General features: G+C 45.6%; 1 protein-coding gene across 1 annotated transcript in view; it reads left to right on the top strand.

Annotated features, from left to right (window-relative positions):
* CNST (consortin, connexin sorting protein) overlaps positions 1 to 13,246 on the top strand; it is a 194,398-nt gene that overhangs the window by 60,923 nt on the left and 120,229 nt on the right. Inside the window, exons 4-5 of the mRNA XM_030196456.1 lie at positions 244 to 274; positions 10,961 to 11,047. Of these exons, the coding sequence (XP_030052316.1) occupies positions 244 to 274; positions 10,961 to 11,047 (118 nt within the window). The remainder of the gene's footprint in view (positions 1 to 243; positions 275 to 10,960; positions 11,048 to 13,246) is intronic.

Raw genomic sequence — 13,246 nt, 5'->3', positions numbered from 1 at the left:
TACATTAGGACAATAGAATACTTCTAGTCTGCTAATTATTGCTAAGGGCTTTTATCTTGGTTGTAGACTTCTAGATTAGGAGTTAAAATTTTGCTTCTCGTTTTATGTGTAATGATTTGTAAATTAGAGAAAAATAAATTTTTAAAAATAAATTAAATCCTGAGAATTATTTTTTTATAATTGAATTGGGAAAATCAGGACATTGACAGACACACTCCTTTTTTTTTCCTTCTGTTTTTGCAGATGGCAGAAGCCTACTTCCAGGAAGAAGAATGTATCCTATTACCATTAATTATAAGTTTCATTAACATTTATAATAATATTTCTGACCTGTTTCAAACCTTGTAATGAGATTGTATCCAGTGGAAAAAATTTGGTTCATGTAAAGTTTGATTTTGGCCCTGTGATGTGCTCTAAAACTTTTAATTGGCACAGGATTTCAAAGTACTTTGGAACTAAAAGTACATCAGAAGCCTACAATCAGCCAGTTTTAAAGTAGATGACCCGACAAGCATATATCTAGCAGCCAGATTTTATGATCCAGAATAAAAGCATTTGCTTTTCAGAGCCAATTCTATAAAGGCGTAATGTGCTTATGTATCTTTATAAAATAGGCCCAAAATGGACGCCCACTTGACTCCCCCAACTTGGGCAGTTACCCTCCACATGGGGGATGCTTCAACCCTGTTCTGTTGGAACACAAGGGATTGCTTCACTTTGGCCAAGGGAATCTATGGAATGATGAGGAGTCCTACAAGAGGGACTTTCAGAGAGGGTGGGGGGCCTACAGTTGGGTCTCCAAGGGAGTGAGGGGCCTTGCACTGTTTGAAAAGCTGTCAGCATAATTACATAAGCATTGTCAGACTGGAACAAACTGAAGGTCCATAAGCCCAATATCCTGTTTCCAACAGTGGCCAATCCAGGTCATAAGCACCTGGCAAGATCCTAAAAGAGTAAAACAGATCTTCTGCTGCTTTTCCCAGAAATGAACAGTAGATTTTCCCAACTCCACTTTAGTAATCAGACTTTTCTTTTAGGAAATTATTCAAACATTTGTGAACCTTGCCACACTTATGGCTTTTACCACATTCTCTGGCAATGAATTCCAGAGCTTAATTACATTTTGAACGAAGAAATATTCACTTCTGTTTATTTTAAATGTACTAGTTAGTAGCTTCATTGCGTGCCCCCTAGTATTTTTGGAAAGAGTAAACAAGTGATTCACATTTACCCATTACACTCCAGTCGGGATTTTATAGACCTCTATTATATCTCTTCTCAGCCATCTCTTCTCCAAGCTGAAGAACCCTAGTCGCTTAAGCCTTTCCTCATAAGGAAATCGGCCCATCCCCTTTATCATTTTGTTTGCCCTTCTCTATATCTTTTCTAATACTGACATATCTTTTTTAAAATTTGATGACCAGAATTGCACACAGTATTTGAGGTGCAGTCCAGTGGTGTAGGAAGGGGGGGGCGGTGGGGCGGTCTGCCCCGGGTGCACACCGCTGGGGGGGTGTCGGCTCGCTGGTTCCCTGCTCTTTCTGCCCCGGGACAGGTTACTTCCTGTTTCGGGGCAGAGAAAGCAGGGAAGCAGCAGAGCCAATGCAGCTCCCAGTGACGTGCACTGGGGGCAGATCGGCCCTCCCGTCTGCCCTCCGCTGCAAGGTAAGGGTGCGTTTCAGGGGCGGAGGGTGCGTTTCGGGGGGGGTGCGCTCCGGAGGGGGGGTGCGCCGTGCCCTGCACCCGGGGGGGGGGGGAGGTGCACAGCGGTGACCTGCCCCGGGTGTCAGGCACCCTCGCTACGGCACTGGTGCAGTCGCACCACGGAGCAATACAAAGGAATTATAACATTCTCATTTCTTTCCTAATAATTCCTAACATTCTATTAGCTTTCTTAGCTGCCACAGCACACTGAGCGGAGTGTTTTAATGTATCATCAGTGATGAGATCTAAATCTTTTTCCTGCATGGTGACTCCTAATGCTGAACTTTGCATCATGTAGCTACAGTTTGGTTGCCTCTTCCCCACATGCATCACTTGAATTTGCACACAATGAATGTCATCTGCCATTTACAACTTCAGCCCCTTTCAGAAGGCTCCCCAGGAGCATCAGGCCACATATTAGTGGCCTGTTGTTCCCAGGGAACAGAATAATGCATGTGAGATATATTCTAAGTTGCATTATTCCTTTACCATGGGAGTCACTAACTTGCAAGTACTAAGTTACTGCAGGTTAGTGATTCCTGCGGTTAACTAAGCTGTAGTAAAATACCAATCTTAACTGCAGTTTAGTAGCCGCCTCTAAATGGCTAATATGTGGCGAATTTTGAAAAAAAGAAAAGCCATTAATGTAAGTTGTGTTGCTGACGACTGCAGATCGTTTCTCAAATATCAATGTAAGTATGTACAGCATGACAGAGAGAAACAAATTGGATATGTAAGGGAAATAGATATGCCTGATACAGTATCAATACATGCAATAGGTACACATGGGTTAAATTGGCAGATGGGCCAGAGACATATCACTATCACTTACAGCAGGATTGGATGGAGACTGTGAAAGGATTAGAGAGCATCACAAATGAACAGTCAGCTGACACTTATGGCTGCCTCGGAGCAGGTGTAAATGTTGATGTCCATATTTTTAAGGTGCACGTGGACTGCTGATGTAAAATCAGGTATCCAAGCATACTTTTCTTGCCTGCCCAAAACGTGCCCCTTTGCAAATTGTGTGTTCTGAACGTTTTACATATCTAAATAATGGCTTTCTGAAATTGCTCTTTTTAGGTGTAAGGCTTTTCCATGTGTAAAACGCTGCTGTCTAAGGAGCCCTTTTATTAAGCCACAGTAGGCGTGGCAAAAAAGCACTGCCACGGGATGTGTTCCACAGTAGTGTACCCATCATCGCACGCTAATTCCATGCTGAAAAACATTTTTTATTTTTTAGTGCGCTGCCTGATACTGTGGGGTTATTACGGAAGCCATTAGTGCCAATAAAATTGGGAAATTAGTAGGTGGATATTAAAGAACAATATGGAAATGTGGCCATTTTACCGCTTCACTAAAAGTGACTGCAGCGCATGCAAGCCTTCTAAAATGACCTCCTAAGTATTTTGCAGGTGAATAGAAAGGTTAATGAGAAAGGAAATCCTCTGTAGCCTGTGCCTACTAATATAATCTCACACAAGTGGTCTTTTTAAAAAATGAATTTGTCCTATTTTCTGCCTATTTTGTCTACGCCAATACTTGAAATTCCAAGTGGCTTAATATCTAGCTAGGTGAAAGTGCCCCCCTGGCAATTTATAGATCTGTGTTTATTTTAAAGAGGATTCTCTACTTTTCGTTGGGAACATCCATTGTGTGCTAGACAGAGCCCAGTACTGATAATCTCTTATTTTCCTAGGTGAGACTTGTCTCGGGGGGAATTGGTGGGCGGAAACTGTCCAGTGGGAACTGTCTGGGTGGGAACTCGCACCTGATACCCTGTAAACTGGCTCCTAAATGTGATGGCGCATAATTGGAAGGTGGGTGTACACATGGGTGGAGTGCTGGCAGAACGCTTATAATGTATGAGCATTTTTAATAAACTAGATTCAGACATCACAGGCTCTGTGGCTGGTGTGAGCAGTTGTGCTTAAAATATAGACATACATTTTTCCTGCCATGCTATTTTTCTATTAAAAAAATAGGTTACAAACAGGCACCCCTTTATAATATTATCCTCTAAGAGGGTGATTTTTATAAGAGGTCACTTAGCTTTGGAGGTGGAAAAGGCATCTATTTTTAGCCTATTTTAAAAGGCATATAGGCCTATGTATCTTCATAAAATATTACCACAAATCCTGCAGAGATTATAGGGCTCATTTTCGAAACAGGAAAACATCCAAAAAAATGGCTTAACAGGCAGATATATGTTTTTCTCGCAGAAAAAGGTCCAAAGCATATAATTTAAAAAAATCATTCAATTCTGCTAGTCGCCTAAAAGAAAACATTGCTAGGGGGGCGTGACATGGACGATGTTGCGTGATGAACTTTTCCTACTCATAACAGATAGCAAAATGACTTCTGGAGGTGGAAAGAAAAAAAACTCTGGAATTAGACCTGCTAGGGTAAGGCCAAACCTGTCTTTAGACCCATTTGTGATTTTGGTGAGTTGGAGTGGAGAGGTGGAAGTGGTCTTTTGTGAGAAAGAGTGGAAAGTTGCTGAGTGCTTTGTTATCTTTGTGCATTTGCCCCAGTCAGAACCTTTTCACCTTTACATTTCCTGACTTGCCTCCTCTGTGCCTCACTTCCTCAATTCCTTGTTCACACCTGTTAGCCTCCCTAGTCACACCCTGCCCAATATTTAAAATCATTTAATTGGCCAGGGTAGTAGGTGTGCACAGTGGTGTTTCTGGGATCAGCAGGTTGCACATGTGATGGTGGGACACCTCTACGCCAATCATGGATGTTCTGAATGCTTTGGTGGCTCACGCCTTGTTGGAGGTGGACGAGAGTTTGGAGGGGAGGCCCCGGAGGAGATATCCCTATCAGAGAGTCTTTAGGTCCTCCACGCGCCTCATGGACCTCACTAACCAGGAATGTCCGATTAGGTTAGCTTCAACAGGGCTGCCAAAAGCACCTCTGTGACCAGGTACCACCCCTCCTCCAGCCAGGATACCCAGGAATAATCCTGTGCCAGTCCACCTGGAGGTCACTGCCTCCCTTGCCTTTCTGGCCACCGGCACCTTCTAGTCAGTGCTTGTAGTCAATATAGGCCTCACCGAGCCTGCCATCTCCAACTGTCTTGCCCAGTTCCTTGATGCCCTCATCACCCACTCCTCATAGTATATTACCTTCCACACTACCGCTCAAGCACTCCAGAACAACATGGCTCAGTTCTACACCATAGACCGTTTCTCCTCAGTCATAGGCGTCATCGACTGCGCACACATCACACTCAGACCCCCCCCCCCTCCCCGGGGAATATGAGGAGTCCTACAGGAATAGAAAATCATTTCACTCCATGAACATGCAGGCTGTGTGTGATGCCCAGGGGGAGATTGTGGATGTGTGTGTCCACTGCCCAAGCTCCACCCATAGTGCCTACATACTTCAGCAATCAGGAATTTACTGCAGGTTTGACTGAGGGGAGATCACTGGCAGCTGGCCCCTAGGTAAGCAGTACAGAGATTCCCAAACTCCATACCCCCCTCCCCCTCCTAACCTTCAACACATTCCCTACCTCTAGATTCCGCCGCAACCCCCAACCATTTACCCCACTTCCACAAGGTCACCATACCAGCCAATACACACCCATGTCTGTGATTCTGCTTCCCCCAACAGGTGACATAGGCTACCCCTAGTGAATCTGGTCATGACTGCCATAGTTCACCACCAAAATGAGGCGGAGAAAGAGTACAGCAAGAGGCATAACAGCACTTGCACCATCATAAAATGTACCTTTGGCCAGCTCAAGAATCACTTCAGATGTCTGGACAGTTTCAGAGGGGAGCTCCTCTACTGCCCTGAAAAGAGGGCCAAAATGTTGATAGCCTTACTGCGTGCTGCACAACCTGGCTCTCCAAAGAAGACAGGCCTTGCCAGAGGAGAGACAGCAACCACAGAAGCAGCCAATAGCTAGGGGTATAGCACGGACCCCCCAGCTGGTGTGCTCTCTGGTCAGCTCTGTGAATGGGGGTGGGGAGGGGGCCTCCTCATCCTCTGGCTCTGGTGGCTGTTGCTGTGCTTGCTGTCTTTCCTCTGGCAGGGCCATTAGATGGCTTACAGCCTTCCTCCCCCTCCACTGTCCCTTCTGGGGTCCACCTCTCCTACCTCATCCCCAAGCTGCTGACGATGGCCAGGGCCTTGCAGGAGCAGAAAGTGTGTCAGAGTCCTCCCCTGTGGGGTGCCACAGTCATCAATTCATCCTGCTGCCTCTCCTGCATCCTGAAAATCCAGCCACATGATTGGCCGGGTGTCAGATCTACTGCTGGGCTCAGCACCCAGCAAGGGAGCATGTGGTGCCCCAAGGGACCTGGCCTCTTGGTTGTCCCACTGGCCTGGAGTGCTGTGGGTCTCATCCATTGACATATTGAGGGTGGTTGCGGCTCAGCTACTGAGGCAGGTGCTGCGAAGCTTGGATGGGCTGTGTGGCCACCGGTGACACTAGCAGCTGGTGTGGAGGGTGTTGGTGGCCTGGTGGCCTCACTGGTTCCAGGTTGAGGCTCAGGTGCTTGCTGTGTCTGAAGTGTGCTTGACAAGGCTGCCATGTAATCCTGAAGATCCCACTGGATCCCCAGAAGCTGCTGCCAGATATTCTGGGCTGCCTCCTGGCTCTCCCGATGCATGCTCTGCAGCAACTGCATGCATTCTCTTTGGATTTCAACCCCCTTCTGTAGCAGCTGTAGTTTCTGCTGCCGGTAGTCTGCCAGCTGTACATTCTGCACCAGCAGTTTGTTGGCCAACTGCAGCACCTTCCAGGGTCCTCTACAGGCCGACTGTGGCTCCTCATCAGCCTCCTCTGCCTCTGTTGGGCCATCTGCAAGTGCCGTGGGGGAGAGGGGGGTTTGTACCACTAATTGCTCCTGCTCTTCCTCTCCTGCAAGCAGCTCCTTTTTGGTGTCCTCTGGATGCTCTTCCTCTCCCACAGTGATCTCTTGTGAGCCCTCAGCTGCCAAAGATTCACCCTCCTCCTCCTAATGTGGCTGCCCTACCTGCTGGCTACTGGTTCCAGGCTCTTCATCCAACTCCTTGTTCTCGTCTGTATTGGAAAGTAGAGGAAATGTGTCTGTTGCACTAGCTAACCTGTCAGGCTGCTGCAGCCTTCCTGAACATACTCCTCTATGTGCACTTCTAGTCCACAACTGATGAGGAATAGCATTTGACATGCAACCCAAAGATGTATGCCTCTACATCCAACGCTACAGGAGCCAAGGGATATTGTGCTCTGTGAACCTCAGAGGCCAGGGTGCCACACAGCCAGGTGGGTACAAAAGGAAAGATTGCAGAAGGGGTGTAGAGGGCACAGTGAAAGGAACACAGAGGTATGGAAAGCAGAAATTGAGATGGGTTAGTGATGGGCCTGGTTGGAGAGAGGTAAAGAAGGCACCTAAACATGATAGAGATGGGCCCTCCTCCCGGTGAGCTGAGTGACCCCAGACCTGTCCACTAACCATTACTCCCTATGGAATTGTTGGATATGGCCCCTGATAACCAGCCTTTCAGCATGCACTTTGGTGTGCCTTCTTATCCCCTCCCCCACCTACCTGAGAACCTGTACTACACATTGGAGTGACATCAATGAGGTCCTCCACACTGTCTCTGCTAGAGGAAGAGAGGGTGACAGAGAGAGAACAGCCAGCACAGTTTGGTTTTCCCATACTTACCTGACTCCCCAGCCTGTGTTGAGGTGTCTTGGCTTTCCAGTCCATGGATACCTCCTGAGGAAGGAGCCTGTGCACCATGTGCTCCATTGGGGTGAGGTTCACAGTGTTCACACCTTGTGGGTTGGCCCCAGCCTTGCGCCTCACAAACCTCTTGAGCTGCTTCAATTTTCTTTTGATGTCCTTTATAGATCTATGTGTGTCGTAGACTGCATTAAGCTTCTTGCATATGGTGACCCATCCTTTTTTCTTGGTACATGCACATATAATTTGTACCTTGGGAGCAAAGAGATTGGCATGGTGTGCTTTGATCTCCTTGACAAGAAGCTCAATCTCATCATCACTGAAGTTGAAATTCCTGCTTGGGGCCATCTTTTTTGGGTGTCATCAAAATAATGGGATACGGACGGTTGAAAATCCCGAGATGCACATTTTTATAGGGCGCTGGAGACATTTCAACTGCAGCCACATAGATATTTCGGAGATGGATTTTTTTTTTTAACTATTATGACCCACACATGGAAATGCTTTGGAAAGAATAATGTCTAAATCCTGTGATTTAGATGCCGTTTTCAAACCTTAATGTTCCTAAGGGGGTTGTGGCTTCTCATCTGCGTGGAATCTTCCACACCTTGACTTAGCCTGCTGGAGTCTCCTTTTGCCACTGTCTCCAGATAAGCAGAGACCTCTGATCTTACCCTTCCCCTTCTGCTAGTGAGATGACCTGAGACGTAGTCTGCCTTATATCTCTGCTAGCAAAGAATTTTTGCTTTTTGCAGGACCTGGCTGCTGGTCAGCAGGAACACAAAGGACAGCAGCAGACTGTGATACAAACTGCTTTCATGCTATTTGTCTATTTATTGTTGAAAAACTGATGCAGTGGAACTGTGGGGATATGTGCAGTTGTGAATGTCATAGAGACACCTAAGTGTCTGCCTGCCTGACCGGGGGGGGGGGGGGGGGGGGGGGATGCTCTGGGAATGGGTGCCTGCCTGACCGGGGGGGGGGGGGATGCTCTGGGAATGGGTGCCTGCCTGACCGGGGGGGGGGGGGATGCTCTGGGAATGGGTGCCTGCCTGACCGGGGGGGGGGGGGGGGGGATGCTCTGGGAATGGGTGCATGTTATCCACAGGCCTGAGTTTCATGAGGTCCACATCTGGTGGCTTCTCTCCAGCCTTGCACTCTACGCCTCTATTTTCAGCTGGTTTCTGTTGTTTACTGCCAGTCCTCCACGTCTCCATTTGTGTGGTGGACCCCATTCAACTTTGTCCGTGTGCCCACCTATTCTCAGGGTTGAGGGGGACTAATTTATATATTGTAATTGCCTAAACACTAAACAGTTCATTCACCACCACAAGCATCAGAATTCCAGTTGCTTTTAACGTTATACCTGTCCTGTCCCTCATGTTCAGTAGGCCCTAAGGTGGGGCCCTTCACTCTCAACAGGGCCATCTGCAAATTCAAATCCATAGGAGTGTATGGGGGGGGGGGGGGGGAGGAGTTGGTGTGAGTTCCTCCAGTAACAGTTCCTGCTCTTCCTCCCCTGCAGGTAGCTTCTGGCTGGTGTTTACCCTAATCCCCTGCCCTCTGGTCTACTAAACACAGAGTAAACTGTAGTCTCTGCTTTGGCCAAGGACACGTACATGCTGGTTACTGCCTAACTGGTTGCAATTATAGAGAGAACAGACATCTATATAATGGTTCCTTTCCCTCCTCATGTATGTATGCCACAAAGTTGTATCTAGTTTGTTTCCCTTCCCTCCCCTCCAATATCCACCATTGCTATAAATATGTCAATATGTAGCAGCTGTTTGCGCTTCTTCCAAATCCCTCAGCCTTGTTGGTTGTGGGAAAGGAAGCATGCAGAACAGAGAGAAAAGTATAGTATAACAACTACCTATGCACACCTGTTCCTGGGCATGCTCTTGTGGGGCGGGCTGGTCCTAGGCAGGCTGTTCAGCAGATGGAGGGTGCCCTGTGTATTTAAAAGGTTTGCAATTGATATCAAAACATCCTACATGGCTTGCATAGTGCTGCTGCTGCCTATCGGGAGGCATGGACAGGGCAGGGACAGCTGAGGGCAATTGTAACCTGGGGGGCACCAACAAGATAGCAAAGCAGGGAACCCCAGAGACAATGATATCAGAGGTGTTTGTCCCCTGAGAGGGTGGCTGGCTATGGGCATGCAGGATGGTTTCTGGGCCTGCTGGAGGGCCCTGGGTGAGCAGGCACTGGCTGGGAGGTAGTATGGCACTGCTCTTTTGCTCGGATAGGGCCATTGTTACCGTTTTTTTAGGGATGTGTGTGTGTGGGGGGGGGGTGCGTCCCCATGTCTATGTGTCCTACAGCTGGGTAGGAGATTTAAGGGAATCCTGTCATAGCCGCTGATCCTTTTGGCCACCTCTGCTGGGTCCCCAAGGAGAAAGGCAGATTCCAGAGGTCAAGTTAGGAAATCTAGGTTTGGGGGCAACTGTCTGGTGGGGTACTGATGCTAGCTGATTGCAATGACTACACATCACCCCGTGACTCATGCACATACTTTGAGGGTGCCCCGGTGGGAAATGTACACATAGGTGGGAGTTTCCATAGTGAGGGTTGGGGGCCCAATATAATGTGGAGATTTCAGAGGTCCCCAGTTTGGGCCCTGAGGGATGTCTCACAGGGCAGCATACCGACCTTTGGAGCAGACAGTGATATGTCCAATGAGTGTGGGTTAGGGGGCATGACAGGCCATCCATTGGTGGGGGGGCAACTGATGCTTTGATGGCCCTCTGTGGTCATTTTACTATCCTTGAACACTTCTTTCTCAGATGCATGTTTGGCATAGGGGTTAGGACTGTGTGCCCTGAATGCAGAGGACCTAGGTTTGACTCCCACTGTGGGTGTTTGGGGTTGCTCTTTTATTTCCCTTGCTATAGAGGCTGCAATGTTCTAGGTAGGAATGTGTGACACACTGGGCACTGTATACATATAAAGTATTACATACCATGTAAAATGAGTTTATCTTGTTGGGCAGACTGGATGGACTGTTCAGGTCTTTATCTGCTGTCATTTACTATGGTTGATGGAAGATGCTGTCCATAGGGCTTCCCCCTTCCCCACCTTCCTTTCCATGTCAGCTCATAGCTTGGGGGGTTGGCTGCAACACATTCTATTAGATATAGGGGTTGTAAGCACACTGTAACAAGGGTAGATGCATACTCGGGTCTTGATCATGGACAGAGCTGTTATAAGGGTGCTATGCTGAGCTCTGAGGCAGCAGATTAGGGTGGGGTCTTCATGCTGGACATGGCTGTACTGGCGCCGGAGCAACTCAAGGTCCTGGTGAATTCCAAGCATCTGCAAAACACAAATTGGTGAAGACAAGGTCCAAGTGATGGGCCTTCTTGGTGTCACATAGATTATTATTTTTGATAACATGGTATGCAGTACTCATCTTATAGCCTGAAACAGATGGCAGCCTAGGTACTAGTCCCTTGAGCTGCCTCTATCCATGCAAGTATTCCAACTACATTAGTGTCTTGTATAGCTAAGCTAAGTATTCTGTGCATATATTTAATTTGTGAGTTTTGACTTTTCTTTAATGACCTACTCAGATGAGAAGGCAATCCAGTTTATTCATCTTGAGCAATTATATCATGAGCATTTATTGGCAAACCTTTCTGCTATTCAGGAGAAATGGGGTAAGTACAGTTTCTGTTTGTGAGCAAAACTTTCAGTTGGATTCTGCTCAGAGGATATGTTCTGTCTTTCTAAGTATGGCAGGAATAACTCAAGGCCTCGCTGTACACCAGTACTTATCAAATTTTCTATGGCTGTGATCCCCTAAGCATGACCACAGAAAGTGCATGACCTCCTGGAAGTACAGGCTGATGACATCTATATGAAGGGCCTGCCCAGGTCGCAACCTCAAATGCAACTTTCATAACGCCATTTGGGGTTATGACCTACAGTTTGAGAAGCCTTGCTACATACAGTGCATTTTTTTAGCACACCTTTCAGAACTTGTATGGGGACAGTAGTCAAACTTTCCATGTTTGTGCAAATTCCTTGGATGGTTTTGCTTTGATTATTGTCCCTGGGGGAAAAAAAAAATAAAACAAAACTATTCAACAAGATTTTCACTTTCTTTCTGTATGGGTAATTGTTTCATTGGAAACTATATGGATAGTTTTGCTGTTTAAAAAAAATGCAAGTTCCATACACCACCATCTTCCCGCTCCCAAGAATGCCTCAAAACAATGTGGACAAAATGATCTGCACTGTTGAATGATGTCAGTAATATTGCACAGATTGAGGTGGGCAATTTTTCATACCCCCATTTTCACTGGTAAAATTATTTGTTTTAAATAACCAAATATGGCCTTGGAATACTTTACACCAACATTTTTAAAAGTGTTATCTGCTGTATTTTACTCTGATTATGTAGAAAATTTGTTTAAAGAATCATCATTGTTTAAAAGTGATTGTGATTCAATGTATTTTTTTATTATGTTTGACACAGCAACTTCCACAAAACATGTTGAAGAGTTGTCACAGTGCAAGGTGTTTCCATTAAAGTTATATTTGATTTTAAAAGGAACCAAAGATTAATTTTTAAAGGTCATCAAGTAAACAAATGAATGGTTTAGGGATTACAATTGAACTAAGTGGCCCTTTTACGAAGCGGCGGGAAGCCCAACGTCGGCTTACCGCTCGCTAAAAGGGAAGTCTTCCCGAAGGTAGTTCCCTCCCTCAGCATGTGCCATTTCCAGCACTGCAAAAATATTTCAAATTTTGTAGCACCAGTATGTACCTGGCAGTTTAAGTGCTGTCCCCCCCCCCCGAAACGGCATCGCAGCAAGTGCTTCACTTGCTGCACGGCCATTTCTTGAAAAGAACAAAGACCTGCCTTTTACTCACGTTTGTGCAAAACGTCCAAAATCGAATTTAGATGTCATATTGAGAATGCCCCTCCACATTGCCTTGTACTCAAAAATAACGAAAACCATTTGAGTACTGTCCCACCCATACCCATCTTATTTAGTCTAAAGAGTAGCAACTCATGGCCAATGGTGTCAAATGCCGCCAAGATGTCAAATTGCATGAGTATAACTTCCTCACCTTTACCTAAATGTCTCTTTATCTCAGTTGTCAATACTAAAAGGTAAAAGCATTGTTTCTTTACTGTGCTTAGAACGAAATCCAAGTTGTGAAAAATTTAAATAGCAAGATTGTTCCAAAAATGAGGAAAATTGAATATTTACTGCAAATTCCAAGTTTTGCTATCCAAGGAATGCTAGCAAAATGTCTAAAATCTTTTACTAGAGTAAGATCTCCATCTAGATTCTTGAGTATTGGAGTCAATACTATCAAAGCTATTTCAACAGGATAAATACCCTCCAATACAATATTGTTGATAAGCAAAGTAAGTCAAAGCGATATAGATGATGGAATAGATGATAAGTAAAACACTGGACAAACATCAAGAGGGCAGTTCTTTTTCGCTATTTCAACCGTACAGAGATGTGTCACTAAATTTGTTGCACATTCTATCTGCTGGAATTCCCTCTTCTATGATAATTTGATGGTGGATAAGCTCTGGTTTGATAATATTTCTACTTGAAACAAATACACGTCGGATAATATTTACCTTCTGTTTAAAAAATTGGCTAACTCTTCAGCTGAAGGCTGCAACAATTCGGAGACACATTTAGTTCTATCAATATTTGTTAAAGCTGTATATATATTAAATAATGCCTTAGATGAGTTTTCTGAGTCTTCTATTTTTTTTTAATCAAAAAACGGAATTTTAGTTTCCTGTATAGGTTTTTTAATAATCTGATATACTATTTTTCCAGTGCTGATAATCATCCACTTCTCTAGTTTTATTCCATTTACAT

Source organism: Microcaecilia unicolor, chromosome 3, assembly GCF_901765095.1.
Source record: "Microcaecilia unicolor chromosome 3, aMicUni1.1, whole genome shotgun sequence".
Classification (NCBI taxonomy): Eukaryota; Metazoa; Chordata; class Amphibia; order Gymnophiona; family Siphonopidae; genus Microcaecilia; species Microcaecilia unicolor.
This window is presented reverse-complemented; position numbering and strand designations above follow the sequence as displayed.